The 21,129-nt window shown below is 43.2% G+C and overlaps 1 protein-coding gene across 1 annotated transcript in view; it reads right to left on the bottom strand.

Annotated features, from left to right (window-relative positions):
- Positions 1-21,129, bottom strand: part of LOC148041466 (golgi-to-ER traffic-like protein) — a 55,536-nt gene that overhangs the window by 18,128 nt on the left and 16,279 nt on the right. Inside the window, exons 3-7 of the mRNA XM_087679838.1 lie at positions 15,300-15,378; positions 8,910-8,991; positions 6,933-7,086; positions 6,729-6,819; positions 3,775-3,858 (exon numbers count right to left, since the gene is read on the bottom strand). Coding sequence (XP_087535964.1) covers positions 3,775-3,858; positions 6,729-6,819; positions 6,933-7,086; positions 8,910-8,991; positions 15,300-15,378 — 490 coding nt within the window. The remainder of the gene's footprint in view (positions 1-3,774; positions 3,859-6,728; positions 6,820-6,932; positions 7,087-8,909; positions 8,992-15,299; positions 15,379-21,129) is intronic.

The raw sequence follows: 21,129 nt of genomic DNA, 5'->3' as shown, positions 1-21,129 counted from the left end.
CATGGGAGCTTTGGCAGTCCTTAGCGTCCATTTCTGGTTCATTTTCTGCATTTCCCAGTCTATGCCACCCTGTCTAACATTATATAGTTAGCTGGCATTTTTTACCACCATTTTCTGCCACATCAGCAGCCTGAGATTGCATTAAATGCAGTCAGTTGGCCAGATTTGCCACATGGACAGCAGGTAGGCCGTTTTTTTCTATTTCCTGCTACTTATAGCAAGCTGGCTGGTTTCAGCGGATCATCTTCTTCTGCAGGCTGCTCCTCCGACTTCGGGCATACTCCTCCGTCTCCAGTGCTGCTGCTGCCATCATCATTTCCAGACAGATCTGGTGGCCTTGCTGATACCTCGGGCTGCGTGCAAGGACTGATCAGTCCTGTTTGTATTCAGCATTTATTTCATTCAGTGCAAATTTCTTTCTTCCTTCATCTTCCTGCTGCCTTCTCCCTTCTGTGTTCAAGTTACTTATACCGTTACACACTCTCACATGTACACGTTTATGACCCATACCTCCTGCCAGCCCATTTTTGTGCCATGCACTACCACAAGGATATGTACCTTCCTAGTTTTGTTAGGGTTTCTTGGCTGTTCTATCCATGCACAACACAATCATACAACGTTGTTATCATGTTGGTGTGCTTGGTGGTGTTCCTAGATACATTGTAGAATTGGCAATGCACTTTTCAGAGGCAAGCTTCACTCTCGCTCACACACTTGCACTCATAGCAATGATCTTTTGCTACAAGATCTACGTTTGTTGCTACAGCTGGCAAATGAGTACTCAATCACATTTTTGGGTTGCACTTCAACTCCTAAGTGTGGGTTCGAACTCCTGCCCACATCAAGGCTTGCTTAATCTCACAATCATGACCTCAGAATTGCACTTGCAATTCTCAATTATGGTTTTGCTCCAAATTGCAGTTGCAATCTTAAAATCATGATCACAAAATCCTCTATCCTGCACTAGCAACCGCAATCATGCTCATAGCCATTCTTGTCTTTGCAACTAACATGACTCTAAATCACCATGTTGCACTTGCACATGCAATGCTTAAATCCTCACACATGCAAAACATACATAGATCCATCTGCCACCATATGAATCTATTCCTGCCCATGTATCCAAATGAATACTTAGTCTTCTTCTCTTTATTGTCGTGAGTACGCTATGCATTGCTGCTATGTTAAGCTGATTGCTCAATTTGCTATTATTCTTGTTGTTCACACTGTTGCCATTTGCACAATGCAGCACAATATTTCCATTCTTTGAAATAGTCATGGCTGCCAGCAAAATACTTTGACCATGATCTGTAACCATAACAGCTTTAGTAATAAGCTTTGATGGAGATCTAGAGTAGTCGATGTTATCATTGATGGAGCAAGTAAGCTCAAGGAACTCCACCTGAGTGCCCCCTTCATTTGATGCAGCTAAGAGACTGATCAGAAGCTGGGAATACATGTTGTTATTGTTATTTTCAACAAGAAAGCCACAGAAAATCAGCTTCCTCTCTTGCGGCTCTCTCTCCATCTCAGGTGTTTTATGATCTCATGAGATTGAAGCAGCTGGCTGCTGCCTTTTATAAATTGAGAATCCCCCATTCTAGCAAGCACCAACAGCTTGAAATCAAAATCAGAAAGAGCTTTACATACTGTATCCTCAAATCAGGGAGAGCTTAATGCAATCAGAAGATACACCATCTCATTAGCACAATTGCAATCTGCAATGCTTCATACCCGTACTTCCAGGAGATAGTGGCCCCATCCAAGTTTTTTTGGAGGGAGAGGGCCCTCTTGGGGCCCAGAATCAGACTTGAAAAAATAGATGTCTTGTAGTTGGTTATCATCTTATCCTGTGGAGCTGGGTACTGTTAGAGAGCAGAATAAGCACTCTTTCACAAAACTGACCGCTATAAAATGTAAGAAAGAATTTCATTTGTAATCACACCCATGTGGAATTAAAAGGACCACATTGAAGAGTACTATCATCTTTGGTCCGAAAACGTTTTTGAATGCACTCAAGAATATTTTATTATAGTCTTGTATTCACACATAAATGTAGTATTTACCAATACTATAATAAGTTCCATAGCCCCATGACAAAACCTCTATGACAAAATTTACTAACTCTTAATGATAGTGTATCTTCAAATCCTTCAAAAGCAGAAATGATCATCATACATGTTTGTCTTGTGAATCTACTTGGTTCAGTAGCTGACAGACAGACATAAAACTGGTGGCTTTGCCAAGACTCAAAAATTTATGGTCCCCACAAAGTAAAACCCCATCTGCTGGCAGATGGCTTTATCCCACAAGGGACGAGGCCTCAGGAGTCAGTCCCACACACCAAGCAAAGGACCCATCTGTCCTTTTTACAATAGGGCAACCTGTAATGCTCACCAACAAATACAGACATTGACCAATCTGCAAGCAGATGGATCACAGATGGGATATAGACTTACCTTTGTGTTGGCAAAAGACCCTAAGTTCCTCGAATACTTCAGGTGATGCTTGTGCACTTAGAAGGATTATTGGAGGGCAAGAGAACCAATCGAGGGTAAAAGAGCAGCAGGAAAGGAAGGCTAATACTCCAGACAGTACTTGCAGGGACATGCTGATGTTGGCTCCAATGGAGTCATTGATGGAGGGCGAGAGGACAGAAGGGAACCGATGGAGGGTAGAAGAGTAGTAGGAAAGGAAGGCTGTGTTCTGCATATTGAACTCAACTGGTTCCATAGCCTCTTTGCACCTTCGGCAAGCAACTGGAGCCATTCAGTGGATGGTTGTGAGTGGCTCCATAGCCTTTTGCACTTGAACAGCTCCACAGAAATTTTGACAATAAAGTGGGGATTGCATTTTTGCACTTGGACATGTCCACAACATTTTGGTGCTACAAAAACTTAAGATATGAAGGTTTTTCTTGAAAGACTACTCCAAGCTTGAAGCTACCATAAAAATTGAAGGTATCACTCCTTAAAGCTTGAAGGTAAAGTATGGCCCTTTGATCTTCCTAGAAAGAAGCTTGGAGACTATTCCCACCATTATTTATAGCTTATTAGGTAGTATAACAAGTTTTATGCTATGTCTCATCTATAAAAGAGTTCTTTGCAGAAAAGGTTTCCTACTATATATATTACTTGATACTAATCAACAATTGCATCAGAACAGTGGACTTAAGAATTAACAGCCTATTTTCTTGTTTTCCTCTTTCAGCAAGTATTTTCAAATATGTTATAATCTTTATAAAGATATGTAAGAAAATTAATTAAGTTTCAAATATCAAAGAACAACAAAGCTCATTTCATCCATTTACTGAGTTCTAATGTATGTCTATATAAGTACAAGCTACTACCTTAGCCTTTACATGATTAGATGCATAAATGGATATATATACACATTACACTCATGATTCACTATGTAGAAGCTACTATGCTGCCAGCAAGGGTCAAGTTACTACAACCTCCATAGTTAGACAATCTTTGCATGTCTCCATGCGTTCTCTGTCACTGCAGATGGCTGTGATGGAGAGAACACACTGCAAATGTATGTAATAAAACTAGAGATTTTCAGCTAGAATGAAATATGACAAACAAAAGCATGTGGTTCTTGGCCAAAGATGAAAACATGGTTGGGTAGAATCCAGGGCCCCTCCCATCCCCCTCCCTGTAACTAACAAAGCTAAAATCTAAAATAAAAACTCAACTTAAAATTTCAAACCATTTAAAAAACATTTCTGTGAGGAGAGAGAACCTTCACATTTAACAAAGAGATCTAAACCTTTTTTAGATAGTTGACCAATGCTGCTGCAAATTTTTCGGGACAGCTCCCACGAACAGAGTGAAAAGAAGCTTTAGTCACATCCTGTACACATTCCAATCGTGTTTGCTTAGATTCAGAAGTTTTGCAACCCAGTATTCTGTGTGGCGATGACAGTAGTGCAAAAGAGTGGCAAAAACATAGATAGGGTGTTTTCTTTTTTGCCGGGTGTGTGTGTGTGTGTGTGTTGGGGGGTGCATGGGTGGGGTGTGGATTGGTTGTGGGGGCACCTAGGGTATGTGTTTTTTGGGGTTGTTGGGTTTAGAATAAAGGAACTAAGAACTTAATGGTGTTGCATTATTCCTTTGATTTATCTTACGCATAGTTTAGTTTGTTGTGTTTTATTAAATTTGAATCTCTATCCCTATTTTTCAAATGCTTTCTCACTGTCTCCTCCACTCTTTTGCCAATATCTCTAACAACAAATTGAAAACCTTTTCCTAGGGCAACTTGCAAGGGCAAAGATGACCAGAAAAACAAAGATCATGGTATGGGTCCCTCTCTCTGCAAATAGCATGTAGGACATCACGAATCACAACAATGCTATGGATCTAAAATCAGTAAAATGTCACCAGCATACAATAAGATCGGACTTAAGACTCTTGCAAGTGGTGCTCCCATTCTCCCATTCTTCTGTAAAATCATCAATGTAATCAGTCGGCTAGATCTCTCAAAATAGACAATTACAGTCAACGAGATGACATGATCGTGAAATGTTTATACGTTGTGAATGTGTAGACTAAAAGCTTAAAATATGCATATCTTTGCATAGAAAACTTATATAAAGATTCGAGCATTGTTTATAAATGTATTGGAAAGAGCCTTAACGTGATACTCATATTGCAGGAATCCCTAAATTTTAGGGGATCTCTAAATTTTAGAAAGATCCTAAATTTTAAGAACCTCAAATTGCCCTAAAAATACTAGTCCTAAATCATAAGAATGATATTCTAAAAATAGTAAGTTTTATATTCACACAGCCCTAAAAGGAAAACTACAGAGAAAAGACAAGTATCAAGACACTTGTCCCACAAGCTTCCAAGTATCCCACCACTTATCACATCTCATGACATGCAACTGGATACTTACCTTGTGCTACTCCACTTTCCTTTTTTGCGCTAACGCTCCTTTTTCTCCTATGAAAAGAGCTCATCTTCCCTTTTTACAATAACTCTCCTCTCTATCCTATAAAAAAAGTTTGTTTTTTCTCATTCTACATCAATTTCCTTGGATGTAAACTCTTGTACAACTACTAAAGATACCCTAAAGTTGGCCCCATCCATCTCCATCATCATCCTGCACTCCATCATCATCACATATCTCCATATCCCCTCTTCTTTTGTTGTCGTTTTATAGTATAAACTCATTACAGCATCTCGTTTTCAAGCTCTTTTTCCATTTCAAGAGTAAAAAGCAAACCATAGCAATGTATTGTTGGTCAACAATGGAGAAAGGCCGAATTTCCCTCTTTCTACTCTTATCTTGTAAAGCAATCTATAGTTTGTATTGCATAGTAAGTGATGCATGTGTGTACGTACATCTTTTACATGATCTTATAAGATTTAGAAATTAGTTCTTCTCAGGTTAAGTGTAACTTAGCTCTTACCTAAGGAACTTGGTTGATCCTTCAAGGAGGAGTTGCTCATCTTCAACCCTCGATTTGTCTCCATTTCTTTTACATGCTCATAAATATAATCTTCTCAATAATCGTCATATTCAGCTTGAATTTTTATTTTTCTCCATTTTCTTGAAATGATAAGTCTCAAAAACAAGTGAATATGGTACTTAGAGCATACTATGTTATTCGAGGGATTTATGCTATGATAGTGTAAGTAGAAAGGTGGATGTATTTAACCACAATCTTGAACATTAGTATGTGAAAGCCAACAATGAGGGCTTTGAGGAATGTCTACCTACACTTGGTGGCTTACACTTGGTGACTTGATGCAATCCTAGAAGGCTTGATGCTAATTCATAATCTCAAAGTTGTGCAATTAGAAAGGACTACAATTCTAGTCTAGATAGTAAGATATCATAAAGATTTGAGCAACATATCTATACTTTGGAAACACTCATCCACACATAAATAGATCAATTACACTCTCAAAGGCAAATGGGGGAGATTGCATGGTGACTTGGATCGCATGAGCAGGAGACATGAGACCTTCTTACATGCTTAGGAGTCGAGGATTCCACATGGCATTAGCGGCAAGCAATGAGTAGCTCAACAAGAAGTGAGAGGCCTACTTATGGAGGAAAAGGCTACGACACAAGTGAGGTGTCTAGATGGCAAGCATGGGAACTGCATTGGTGCAGTGACACAACAGGAGCCATGCATGAAGAGGGAGAAATCTCTTGTTAGTGGCTTGGCTGGGCATGACACGATGTGGTGTGACCATGATTGGTGTCTATCAGCAGCCCAATAGATCCAAGGGGTCGTACTAATTTCCACTTGCCTATCTCCTTTCCTTCAAAAAGGACTTGCCATTTGTATTACTGGGTCATATAACCCTATCTTAGCTCAAATTCAAGCAGTATCACTTCTTTGCACCTCTGTCCTCCCCAAGCCCAAAATTGTAGCACATATGGCAGTTCCTGTGCAACCTTGAAACCCTTCTTCTTTTCATATGTTTAGTGCAATTTAGCAGTATCGGTCAGAAGAATTTATTCTTTTAAACTTCCCCCACATGCATTTCAAATTTGCTGCCTATTTGTGTCATGTTTGAGTATTATTTTGCAGGTGATACAGGAAGCTTTGATGTATTGAAGGGATGGAATGCCTTACAACCACAACTTTAGATGGACCACACTAAAATAAAAATTACTCAACATTGAATGTTTCGTTAATGCACTAACGCAAGTCAAAATGTATTAAATGGCATTCAACAAAATAAAAGCTAAAGCAAATTCCATACAATCTCAAGAGATTGTGTCCAAAGATAGTCTGCAAGTATGTCATGGAGTTCATGCGCTCCTCTAGCTGAGCCACCTGAATCAATGGACCACCTATCCACCAAAACATAGATCATTAAAGACACATATGAAAAACATGTGTGTCGTGAAGAAAATGTTGATAAACCTGTGAGAATGAGGGGTAAATAGGAAATAAAAGAAATCACTTGATAGCCGCTTTCATGAAGGTGCTGAACCCTTCAACTCTTGTTTTCACTTCAACATAAGCTTCGGATATCTTTTGGATGCCACTTCTTTCTAAGGATTCCAATTCCTCCAAGGGGACTTGTGGAAAATCATTGATGATAGATATTACACGATCTAGCAGTTCAGTACAGATTTGTTGAATGAATCAGAAAATCAAAAAAAAATTGAGATATTCGCCAAAAAAAAACATGGACAACCATTAGCAACAAGAACTTGACTAACATACTAAATAAAGTGTGAGTGGAACAAGTGGAAATGAAGATTATTGATTCCTATTCACAAGCTGATATGATGAAAACATAACTGTGGAAAATTTTTTAAGGTTGCCAACACATAGATGTTATAGAGGATCTTATGATTATGCCTGAGATATTGATTTATGATACAACAAAATGTCTACTTTCCAAATTGGTATTAGAATGTACCTGGATTTAAAGCTTTGCATGCATCACAACCAGCTTGTCTAAAATTAGCATTATGCTCGAATCTAATTAGAGAGATATAATGTAGGTGTAACACATCTTCCTCAAAGCTGTTGGCTCATGCAGTCTATACATATTGTACAGTTCAATTATTCATACTTAAATGATCTTCAACAAAAATGTGACTGAGAGTTTCAGAACATGGAGTGTGTTGTTGGTCTATAGCCTTGTCAAACATCTCATTGTCTGGATGTACCAAGCCATAATACTAGATGAACACTCATCCTATGACAGTCACCTGCAGTCAACTCTGTCTGAAGTCCAGAGGGTGGTTCTTTTCTGGTGGCCTAAGATATCCTGTGAAAATCCTCATATCAGCATGCTGGTCCTATATTTATGGCTATCAGCTCATCTTGACTACCCTGAAAAACCAGCATCAGAGCTCCCCTCTATCTCTCTTGTGCTTTGGGGGAATCACAAATTGTGTCTCTTAAGTCTCCTCAATTGCACCACATTTTGTCCATGCTGTCAGAACTTTGTCAAATCCAATCCAAGTGCCTATAGGCAGGCTCCTATATGCACTAGAACCCAACAAAAAGTGTAATCTCCCTTGTTCTGAAGCTCTCTCCCGTCACCAAAGACTGTCAGGAAAGGTTTGAGTGACCCCCTGATTCTACCAATATTGTGCAACAGCTAGAATACAATATTCTAAAAGTAGTATACCAAGATCCTGGTCAAAAGCCTAAATTTGTAAACTCTATCCTTTCAGCTTTGTTGCTTGGATGGGGACTTGGTATTAGGGTGATACAGCATATGTCGCCTGAAGTGATGTTAGTAACATATCTTATGATGGATGTAACAATGTGATGTATGAGCCTCTAAAGTGGAGGGGATAAGCTCGAAGCCTTCATTCTGCATGTGAGAGTATGCCTATTACACATAGGAGTGTAAGCCTTTTAGCATAGAGAAAAATTATAGTACCTCGCATTCTCTGTGGTGCTCTGGTCTACTTTCTATTGACAGCTTCCACTTCTGCTGTCTGTAAGGGTATTTAGTTTACAAATAGTTGGTCAAGACATGGACCAGAAAAAAGTGCTCACTCTAGTACTAACCCACTCCCACAAGGCATTCCCACAAATCTGGGCTAACAAATATCAGTTTTAAAGAGCAGTATATCAGGAGATCTCTATTCGAAATAAATAGTTGACAGTTGAGCTAGAAGCCCAGCGTTAGTACTACGAATGTGTTAGATTACCTAATACAACTTTTCAAAACTTTGTCATTGGGTTCAGCTCACAATCTGCCATTACTCTACTTGAACTTCAATTAAAGTAACATTAAAATGCTACTAGTGTCAGTGAGCTGTAGTCATTTGAGTTAAAGTGCACACTGTAATGTTTCCACTCCGATTACTTAATTTCCTTTTACTTAAAATTTATAGCCCCGAGTTTATAACAGCAACTAGATATTTTGTGGCATTCAAAGCAAGCAAAACTGTTGTTCAAACCAACTTACCAAGAGCAGGTTTCGTGAACCTAATGTGCGCTTTATTGAAGGTTTCTATAAGTAACACGCCCAGCTCCACCCCACATGTTACCTGCAACAAAGCCCAATTAAACCACTTATCACATAAAATTCACAAGACATGAAGAGACAAAAAGAGGGTTTTCTTTAAAGCATCTCATCTTTACATAAACGTGTTCATGGAAGTTATAAGAAGCATCACTACCAGTTGGATAAATATGCAACCAGTAGAAATACACATGCAACAAAGTGACAATACAATCTTCCCAACTATGGTACATCCAAAAAAAGTTCATATGTTTGGATGCAATTTCTATACTTGAACATGTACAATATCCATAGAAGGCCATAGATAAATTACCCATTTGCATAATATGGAACACTAGACTACACATGCATCCAAACATGACAATCTGCTGACTCAGGTGTACATCCAAAGGAAGTTATGTCTCCCATAAAACATAAAATAATAAGCATACAATTCTTAAGATAGAGTTGAAATTGTGACTTTGTTGTTGACATGAAGATAGTACACTCAATTAGAAGAGAATAATGTCAGCCATAAAGCTGCATGCTCTCAAAGGTCTATAATATGTATAGGCATTCATATATGTGGACCTACACAGATTTTACAACTCAAGTAGATGTTGATATTCAATGAGGTTCTAAAAGTTGAAAAAACTAGAAAAAGTGTGGAAAAACTATATTTGGCATTGGATAGCTACCAGCCTAAAGAAAATGTCTAACTGTTCCAACCTGCTGAGAGTCCCACAGCACCTTATTCCCCAACTGCTCAACTGCTGGATCTGTCTGTGTGCATACCCATGTGAGCAGTCATTTGTTGCAATAGTTTGTCTAGAGTGCCAAGGTAACCACGAAACGTTTCACTACCAAAAGGATTCACCCCCGAAATGTTGTGTTTCACCTTTGGGCAAGTCCCAAGCAAAACACCAAGTGAAACAATTGAATAATGCATATGAGATGGTTTTCTTGATAAACAATGAGTTACAACTTACACATTTATAGCATGTAAATCCTTTCATATCAACAAATGGTGTATCCTATGTACACAGCATCCAAAAACCTCAACAAAGCAAGAAAAAATATCATTCTTTTCCATTTAAAAATCATGTTTCAGCCAGCCGTTTCACTCAGGGCGTTTCACGTTTCAATGAAACATTTCAAGCATTTCAGTAATTTCGTGTTTCAATGCTAGTGAAATGGGTTTTGCGGCTGCAATGATCTAGACCCACATCTTGGATCTCTACAATACATTTAATGGCCTCAAATATGAGCCAGTATTTTCTGTCCAAGCCCCTATTTGGCCAACCAGCTGGCTGACCATATTTGCTCATTTCTTGGGCAGCCAACCTACAGATCAGACCTGTTCCCAGATCTTTGCCTATTTTAGCCAACTCCTCTAAATTGTGCAATCAGGACTGTGAGGCATGTGCCAGTACTTTTGGTCCAAGACCGTTTTTTGACCAAATGATTAGCAGACCATATTTTCTTATCTGTTGACAGCCAACCTACATGTCAGACCTGTTCCACGAATTTTTTTATATAGTTGGATCCTCCAGACAATGCATCCAGTTTTCACTTCCAGTTTTTTCACTAGCTTCTTCCTTTGTGTTCATTCTAATGACCACTCCTGTGCATCTCTGTTTCCATCACCGTATCAAAGCACACACCATCTCCTCACCATTGAAGCTTGCAGTGAGGTGGATGATCATTGTCCATGGGAGCATTGCAGTTTCAACCTATGTTTCTCACAACAGAATTCTTCTTTACTGATCATGTTTGCTATCATGGCAGCCTTCAGCACTTCCCAATCCTCAGCAAGCTGCTACATTTTTGCAGTGCACAGCCTGCCCCATTTGGTGGCAGCCCTTTACTTCGCTGATCAAGGTGTTCGGCAATCACTTGAAGCCATTTGAGGTCAGCTGCAGTCCAAGGCACAGGATTGTTGCATTTTCTATGGCAGCCAGCAGGTGACATTATTTCAGCCTGTGCTTTTCAGTAGTTTTCATTCTCCACTGCATTGTTTTGCCTTTGTTCTACTCTCCTCTGAGCAAGGAATCGTCCCTTATCTAAGGTTCCTTGCAGCCCTAACTTATTCATTTTTTGTTCCAAATTTGTGTTTCTATCTGCTCTTCAACAAATTTATCCTTAGCACTGACAGCTTTCCTGTTTATCAGCATCCAAATTGACCGACAACAACTACTCTATCTAGAAGAAATCCATCAAGCCTCATGTAGAAGTGCATCAAAACTGGATATGATTAAAGGCAAAGTCATGCCCTAAAATCATGCAGCAGCCCTCCAACAATGGGAGGTTGTAAATCAAGTGGCCCTTGCTTCCCAAATTACCATCATTTTAGAGGAGGTCTTTTCTCTATCAAGCAAGCACAAAACTATCAATTCTTTTTGGACATATCTGAAGGACAAGTTTATCGGTGGGCAATCTCCATTGTTACCAATCAAAGGCTAGTTCCAACCTCAAAGATTTTTGTGTTTTAGTTTCCAGCCTGCTTCCCTTCCACATTCAGCATCGCGTCTCAGCTCCGACTAGTGGTAACAGCCCGCGGATCCATCTTCAATGGACATCATTCTCAAACTACTCCCTCAACCCACTTCCACAAGATCCATCTAGTGTTGGACAGCTCTACCTTTGAGCACCTTGTACACTCTTTCTTTCATTTACAGCACTCATTCATTCACTTCAAAGTTCTCTTTCTTCTCTATTTGTGCTTTTGTGTTTTTGTGTTCTTGTTTGAGTTGTTGCATTTTCATCATGCCCACACAAACCCTAGCATCACTTTGCATGGTATTAGAGCCGATGCTCTTCTAAAGAGTATCCTGTGATTATCATGGAGGCTTGGTTTGTTCAAAATACATGAATGACACAACCAATTCACAACAACTAAGGCTCAGACCTCTTGGGATCCTAGAATGTCTTTTCAAGCTTCTCCATTATTAGAGGCCTTGAGGGGACATTACAGTCTTAACAAGGAAAACAACACAATATCTCTTTCTTCTTCTTGGCCAAATATAAGGCTTATGGATAGAAGCAGAGTTAAGTGAATTCTCATGTATCAAATATTCCCACTACTAGGAGCCTTGCACATCAGTTGGTAAGGTTGGTCACCTCTCCACTCAAGGAGGATATGCTATGTTTTGGACGATTGGCGACCCATCTTCTTCATCGCATCCAATCATGGGGTTAGGTTCGTATAACCCAGAGTCATATAAAACAAAACCCTTCCCTATTTTTGCTTCTAGTGTGCAAGATTCGAATCATAAAAGGTTTATGTTAGCTTCAATAGAGTAGGCTCTAGATGTAGACATGCATCCACACATATACCTCACATTGTATCCTCTATTTCAGTTGAGCATGGAGTTGATATTGCTGATTCATAATTCACTCCTATCCCGCCCTCTTCTACAAATTCTCTTTCGTTTCCTTTCAATGGCTTAGAACTAAATTCCACATCTACATCAACCACAATAGGATTAGGATTATCTGTTTCTATTCCTAGCACTTTTGGTTTTCTTCAGCACGAAACCAACCTTCCTCCTAGCAGAGGGTGGTAATGACTTGAATAATCAACACTAGTTACAACAACTATAAACTTCCCATAAACTGAAAATGCAAATGTTGCCAATTAATCTTGGACATTGGGCAGCCTATTGACCCCAAAATTTGGTGCCATTTGCGGTATTTCTTAAACTTGTATTGCAAATGGATGGAGTACAACTGAGATTCTTCAACCTCCTCCACTAATCCAAATGTCTCTTGCTATCATAAATAACTAGCAAACCTTCTAATCAGTTTGCCCCTCAATTTGCTAGGGGATTGACCTTCACCCATGCTCCTTAGGAAATAAATTAGCCCCAAATACAATGCTAGCTGGCTAGCCTCTTAAACCCTCCTGAAATACACTGAGTTTAGCTCTGAATATTCAAGTCAGAAGCCTTCAATTTTGGACACACTTCCCAAGGTGGCCGCCAAACCCTAGTTTCTTGGTTTCAAGGTCTCTTAGGTTTTTATCAAGTCAATTCTCAGTGAATATGATTTTTAGAGCTGAAAATATTAATTCTACGTGCCTTATTAACCATTCTTTAGCTTATTTTTAAAATCCTATTGATATATACATTTGACCACCCAAAAAGTTAGAGAAAAAAATGAGAATTTTAAAGTGAGATTCGAAGTAAAATTATTTAACTATAATTTACCCAAACCCGGTTATCCTTGTTCAGCCATCCTTTGTTGCAAGGAAATACCCAACTTTGGGTTGGCATGGACCATCGCTATTTTTGCACAGATTCCATGGCCTCTTCAAGTTGTGCTTCCGCCTAGGAATGCACCACCACTTTGGTGATGGATTCATTGAGACCATGATTTCACAAACAATCTCTCAACGTCATTTTGGGGCCATAGACAAATAAATTTCAGTAGAGCTTCTACAAAAGTGTGAAGAAGAGAGAAAAATTTCGATGGATTTCAACACAACTTCCACGTACATGTGGAGAATAGAGGGAGAGCTTGACAGATTTTGGTAGAGCATCCATACACATGTGAAGAAGAGGAGAAGAGCTTGATGGAGTTCAACACAGCTTTCACGTAAGTGTGGAGAAGAGAAGAAGAGCTTGACGATTTTGGCAAAGCTCCTACACAATTTTAGAAGACAGAGACGAGTTTTAGCAAAGCTCCTGGGCTATTGAAACAGAGAGAGAAAAAGCTGCGTGCAAGGGAGAGCTCGACAGTTTTTGGTAGAGCATCCATACACATGTGAAGAAGAGGAGAAGAGCTCAATGGCGTTCAACACAACTTTCGCATAAGTGTGGAGAAGAGGAGAAAAACTTGACAATTTTGGCAAAGCTCCTACACAATTTTAGAAGACAAAGACGAGTTTTAGCAAAGCTCCTGGGCTATTGAAAAAGAGAGAGAAAAAGCTGCGTGCACGCATGTGTGTGTGTGTGTGTGTGTGAGAGAGAGAGAGAGACACACACACACACACATAGAGTCTCTCACTAGCTTCACCCATACATGTAGAGTGGTGTCTCCTCCAACAAAGTTGTGAATCTCTAAGGCTACCCTTGGGCTGTTTATATAGACCAGCGAGGAATTGGGGCGGGGGGGGGGGGGGGGGGGGGGGGGGGCGCGGGGATGTGGCTTTGGGTTTACCTTAAGCTTAAAGAAAGCTAATTTGAGTGCTTTTTGAGAGATTTAGCCCAAATTCATGTCTATCTATATTTTGGCAAAGTTAGAAGTCCAAAAAAATCAAAAACATAGCGTACATAAAATTCTTCCATATAGGATAGAATTTAAAACGACCATAACTTCTGATCTAGAACTCTAGATTTAGATACATTAGAACCATTACAATTATGGAGGCAAGCTCTACAAGTATATCACTTCATATTATGTGTTTAAGATATTTTTTTAAAAACTAAAATTCAATCTCCATGTTTTTCCATCAGGAATTCCTAGAAAATATCTCAAAAAAACATCAATAAAAGCAAAATCTTCAATAAGCAAAATCTTCAATACCCCTAAACGTTAATACTCGAAAACCTTACTCATGTGCAACAAAACATGCATCGTGCATCATCCTTGAAAATCCTTATCAAGTTAATTGTTGATTATTACATAATATCTAAGCAGCAAGGTGGGTACATCACAAGCATAGAAGGTTCTTCGTTGTGTTGGATCAGCTTGAGGAGTTTGGCAAGACCTTTCCTTCACAAATGATGATTATCTCATGACTATCATGCAAAAACTTCCAGATTTTTTCAGTGCTTTCCAGACTTGGAGGAGGTAATTTTTCTAGGTAGATACGCATGAAAGTGCCCATTCCCTTTGAGCATATCTCAAGGAGAAGTATGTTGGGATCAATAATCTCCCATTGCTACCAATTGGAGGAGCAGCTCATACATTCCCTTTGGAGTGTCCCAGTTGCCAAAGTCACTAACAACACTGAAATGGTCCCTCCACCAATTACTCTCATAACCCTTCTTTTAGTCATGAGTCAAGTGCCTCCATGAAGGTCTCAAGTTAAAAGCTTGGACAAGAGGATTGTTTGTTCCACACTTTGTCTGGCCATAAAGGGATTGTATGACAACACAATATCATGTGCATTTAAGGACTCTGTATCTCCTGGCTTGAGCCTCCCACAATTTTCATGCTGCTGTACCTCAATAAATTTAAGATAGATGATTGTCACACAGACAGACAAAAACATGAAAACAATAACCTGTTACATGTGGGTCCATCAAAAAGGGACAGATCAATATAACACATGCATGATGAACATATAACAAATCAAAGGTCAACCATCTCACACCTGAAAATCTTAGTTCAAACTATTAATTGTAGAACCTGTCCATGCCTAAGCTGAAGTGAAGCCCCCGATTGAAGGAGGTCCATAGCTTCTGTATGCTTCTTTGCACTCATGTATCTGCAGAAAACAGATGACCTTTCACACAAATGAACAAATGAAATTACAACAAATTATTCCTTTTAAATATACTATCCATCAAAAAAGAGAGACTACTAATTCTAGTCAATATCATGAGAAGTGCTCCGTCCAACACGCCGCTGCTCACACCCCCACCATCGCAACTTTCAAACCCCCCCTCCCCTGCTGACTGACGTCGCACCCCCCCCCCCGGTCTCTCTCACCTGACACCACCACCATCGCACTGTTCCCCCTTCCTCTCAGCACCTCGCTTTCCCCATCCTCAGCGCCACCACGCTGGGCCTGCGCCCCCCCCCCCCCCCACATCCTCGCCTACACGCCCTGTGGCCCCCCGCCTCCTGCCTGCCTGCCGCCTGACTCCTCTGAACCGTCTCCTGTCTGCCCCCCCGCCTGCAGCCTATCTGCAGGGTGACCCCCACCTGTTTACATCCATCCGCGCTGCCCCCTTCCCCCCCTACCCTGGGTTTCTTCTCCCCCGCCACCCCAAGCAGACATTCCAGCCCCTCCAGTTTCAGCAACACCACTCTGACCCCCAGGCACGCATTTACCTTCACCCTGTGGCGCCAGGTCCCCCCAACCGTGTGGCTCCAGCCTGACGCAATCACCCGTTGTGCACACTGCCTCCACCGCCGGCAAAATAGTACCCCCCATCCTCGCCATCACACCCCCCCCCCCCCGGTTGCTCCCTCCACTTGCAACAACAACACCCCCTCCTCCTGCAGTATAGCACTGAGTTTGGTAGGTTCTCAGAAGGGACGCGCAATGGAAACCTCTGGTCAGACGCTGGCGCATTCTCTGAGTGCCCCCAGTCAAAAACCTTGCACGTAGTCCTCTCTGAGGAACAGCTCTTAGCAGTTCGTGCCACAGAGCTGGAGCTAAAAGAAACAGCGATCTTTGGTCACGTCATAAGACACTTCCCCTCCAAGGCTGAGCTTCAGGATTGGCTTCACTCCATGCTGCGCCTTGGCATGGCGCAGATCGTGGAGGAGATTCTCATGGGGCAAGGGATCTTCATGGTACGACACACCTCGGCAGACGCAACCCAGACACGAAGGGGATCATTTACATGGTCCCTTGGTACAACGGTTTTACAATGGAGGCATTCGTGCTCCACAACAGTTTCCTTAGACACCCGGTCACCCTACTCTTTCCCGAACCAGCAATAGAGTATCGACAGCTTGTGGAAGACTTTGAACGGCTCTTCAGCATTGTCCTTCCTGCCTCTTTTGCAAACACAGTGACAGTCGCAGGAGTCCCAAAGGTACGGGTGGCAGTGAAAGAGACAAAGAATATACCACAGTTTTTAGAGATTGAGGCAGGTGCACACTCCTTTAGGCAGTAAGTTATTGTGACAAGGCAGCCCGAGCAATGCTTGCGTTGCCATAATTTTAGGCATCTGGCAATAGAGTGCACGCGCTTTGGAGCCAAGGCAGCTTCGCCAACAGGCCCACAGGTGGATGCGAACGGCTTCACACGGGTCTAGAGACGACACGAGGGGCCGCAGCCAGCCCCTCAGACACAGCCACGGCAACAGGGAGCAGGAGGGCAAGCGTCGTCCCCTTGGCAGAACACCACACGGCCCCCCCTTCTCGCCCCACCCGGCAAGACTACAGGCCTACACATCCACCCCCCACAAAGGCCGTCACAGGCCCTCTCCCCCCCCCCATGCCCCCCCCCCCCTCGACCCTAGTCCACAGCCCCCACCCTCCAGAGCTACCGGCCCTCTCCCACACCTACCATGTGCCTCCGACCAACCCACCACCCCTCAATCCTTCCCCTCTCCACCACCACCCCCGCCAATCAATATCCCCGATCCCCACCCAGCACAAGCGACCCCCACCCATCCCCCCCCTCCCCACAAGAGGTGAGGACACCCATACACCGACATCCTCCACCCACCGGCAATCTAGCCCCCCCTCCCCCCAACCACCAGCTCCTCCATCCATGCCGCCCGTCACACTTTCCCGAGACAGGCGCAGCTACTACCATAGGAGTTCTTTCGCATCTACTACCGCAACTACTACCACAGGAGATCACATCTCCCAGTGGATGGGAGAAGGAGGATTGGCACTCTTCTCCCAGCAATGGCCAGGCTGCATGATGGACATTAACTGGTGGCCTGGGGCTGAGGTCCCACATCTAAGCATTATCTTTCAAGCCCCGATGGATGTGATCGAGTGGCCCCTGGCACAGGTGGCCCGTTTCTACCAATGCACAGAGTCTCGCCTCTCAACTTGGCTAATAGATGCCCTGGTGGTACCACCAGGCGCATCCATCACCCCTATGGTCCGCCCAAGGGATACCATGGGGGGAATGGAGCTCACCATCCAGGCTGGTAGCGAAGCGTATCCACATGCCTCATAGCTCCTCTTCCTCATCAGCAGCTTCCACACCGAACAGATGTCTGTTCGGTCAGTCACAGGTATCCCCATGAGCGTGCATCTTGCATCCTGGAATGTGAACAACCTCCACTATAGTAGAGCATGTGGTTCCAAGAAGTTGACTATTCGGCAGGAGCTACAGCCTGCCCTTGCCAGACGGATCATCTTAATTTCCCATGAGTGTGCATCTTGCATCCTGGAATGTGAACAACCTCCACTATAGTAGAGCATGTGGTTCCAAGAAGTTGATTGTTCGGCAAGAGCTACAGCCTGCCCTTGCCGAACGGATCGACATCTTAATTATTCAAGAGCACAAGCTTACTCCCGCCCAGGCCCAGCAGGTAGAAAAGGTACTCCCCGGTACTTCACACACTTATTAGGAGCATGCCATCGGTGCCCACGGCAGGAGTGGAGACATATGCAACTCTATTGGCCCAAGCCTCACCGCATGTGTACGAGACCATGGAACAATTGTGGCAAGGAGGGTTCTATGGATCAAATTGGATGTTGAGGACTCGTGCCTTGGAGTCAATGTCTATGCCCCTACTGAGGTTAGGGCACGCAGTAGGTGTTAGAGATCACAGCCAGGCAAGAGGCAGAGTGCAGTCGGACAGGTGTGCAGTCGGACTGCACAGTCGGACTGCCACGTGGCAGTCCGACCTGTACAATCAGTCGGCTGCATTTAGTGCCGTCAACAGGGTATTTCTGGCGCCCTATTTTCTGGCAGATTCTGGCTATAAATAGCCGACATCCCCAGCAGTCTGGTACACTTCTCTGCTCGCAGATTACAGACTGGTGACACGCGCAGATTCCGTCTCTGTTCGCAGATTTCAGACAGCAAACAGTGCAGACTGCAGCAGACTTCGAGGTGAACAGCAGGTTGCATCATCGAGGTGGAGACACGCAATCCAGCGCACTGCGCCCGTGTATATATCTGCATATCTTTGTATTCAGCATTCTTTATACAGCACATCTTCATCGTCCACTGTCTCTTTCTCTCTCTTCTCTCTCTGCGTTCTCTCTCTCTCAGTCCTACGCTTCCGCACCGCTGCACTCTGACATGGTATCAGAGCAGTGTTTGAGGGCTGACTGAGCGCAGAATCAACCTGAAGAGGAGTTTCCATCGCGACACAAATTTGCGTTTTTTTTTTTTTTTTTGGCGTTGAAGGGTAGACAGGAGGGTTGCGCCTTGGAACAAGGCTGAAACGAGTGTGGGCGCACAGGAAAGGAGAACAGGTGGTGGATTTGCTGCTGTTTACTGCTATTTGACGCAGAGGAAGTTTGAGTTTTTCAGCCTACAAGTGCAGGTTTTGCTTTTTCATCGCCTCCGGCGGGTGAAGAAGGTTCAGGACGCGGAAGAGCCTTAGCAGGCTGAGTTTTCCCAGTCAGAGGGGGCTGCTTTTGCGTTTGTGAAGGCATTGCAGGTGAAGATGTCTACAGAGATGAACTTGGAGTTCCAGGCGATTATGGACCGGAAGGTGCCTGTCTTACCGGCTCTTCCTACAGATCAGAAGCTCGACGGCGACAACTACCACATTTGGCGCATCATGATGTTGGCCATCCTCGAGTCCTATGATTTGGCGGAGTTGGTACAGGAGGAGATTGACCGGCCCTCGGTAAGAGATGAGTCCAAACTCTCTTCCGATGCTCGTGCGGAGTTGGCCAAGGCCCAATCTCATTGGAACAAACTGAATGCCAAGATTCGATCCTTTCTCTTTCTATCATGCACTACAGCCGTGATCGCTCACATCGAGCACTTGACGGTGGCTCGCGAGATATGGCTGGAGCTTGGTCAAATGTACAATCGGATGACCCTAATGAAGCGGGTTTCTTTGGAGGTACAAATGCGGACCTTGTCCGTAAATAAGTCTTCTTCACTGAGAGAGCACGTTAACAAGCTAAGGCAGCTTCAGATGCAGGTTCAGAATGCAGGGAAGCCGATTTCCTCCGAAGACATGGAGATCACACTATTGTCCCAGTTGCCGCCACGATTCGGTACACTTTACTCTGCCCTTATTGCTTCGGGGCGACAGTCTACTCTTCGGTGGGAAGAGTTGGTTCCTATGGTCTTGGACCAAGAGGAACAGTTAAAGGGACAGAATGCTTCCAAGTCGGAGGCATTGACAGGTCAAGCCTCTCAGAAGAAGGGGAAGGACCAAAAGAAAAAGAAGGGGGATAACAAGTCCAAGAAGGACAAGGACAAAGATTCCACATGCCATATTTGTGGAAAGACTGGCCATTGGAAGAAGGATTGCCCTGACAAAGACACGAAGGACACCAAGAAGAAGGACACCAAGGATTCTGGAGCGGTGGCTGCACCCTCATCAGCTGCATTTCTTCATCTAGCTGTCATTGAGGACGCTTCACCGAATGCTTCTGATGCTGCGATGACGGCTCCCCAGGCTCGAGAGTGGATTGTTGATAGTGGTGCCTCACGGCACATGACTCCTTCATCAGATGGTGTTGCCCAGCTGCGACCCTCGCGTAGGCAGATTCTCATTGGAGACAGCTCTTCAGTTTCTATTGCAGGTCGGGGTAAGATGCAGCTTATTCCCGATGGACGAGGTGGTACCCATACCTCAGAGGTTTTGCATGTACCAGGATTAGGGTACCATCTCCTTTTAGTTCATAAGATTTGCTCCCTTGGCCTTTTGGTGGAGTTTGACAGTACTATGGTGCGAGTCCTTGATCGGGGATCGAGGAAGGTTCTCTCATCCGAATATGAGGAGAACGGCATTTACAAACTGAAGTCTTCCACCGCCCTCTCTACTCTTCTTCTTACCTCTCAGTCACAGTCAGAATTATGGCATGCTCGGTTTGGTCACCTGAACTATGACTATCTTCGGAGGGCGTCACATGGACAGCTTGTTCGAGGGTTGCCGGATATAGTGGTGAGCCAGCAGCCATGTGTCTCCTGCATTCGGGGGAAGCAGCATAGGGATGCCATTCCCCACACAGCTTCGCGGCGGTCTACTTCACCGATGGAGCTCGTATCTATGGATCTATGTGGCCCTATGAGGAATGAGTCCCTGCGTGGGAGCTCATACTTCATGCTGATCGTGGATGACTATAGCAAGATGACATGGGCCTATTTTTTGGCACTAAAGTCAAAAGCTTTCTCGCACTTCAAGGATTGGCTTCTCTTTGAGGAGAACCGATCGGGCCAGAAGTTGAAGACCTTGCGATCCGACAAGGGAGGTGAATTTGTTTCTAATGAGTTTGCTCGATTTTGTGCAGATAGAGGAATTCACCAGGAGTTTGCCAATACCAACACTCCTCAAGAAAATGGTATTCTTGAACGGAAGAACCGCAGTGTGATCGAGATGGCGCGCACCATGATGGAGCACCG

Source organism: Lygodium microphyllum, chromosome 1 (genome assembly GCF_053477565.2).
Source record: "Lygodium microphyllum isolate KBCC chromosome 1, Lygodium_microphyllum_v1.1.10, whole genome shotgun sequence".
NCBI lineage: Eukaryota > Viridiplantae > Streptophyta > Polypodiopsida > Schizaeales > Lygodiaceae > Lygodium > Lygodium microphyllum.
This window is presented reverse-complemented; position numbering and strand designations above follow the sequence as displayed.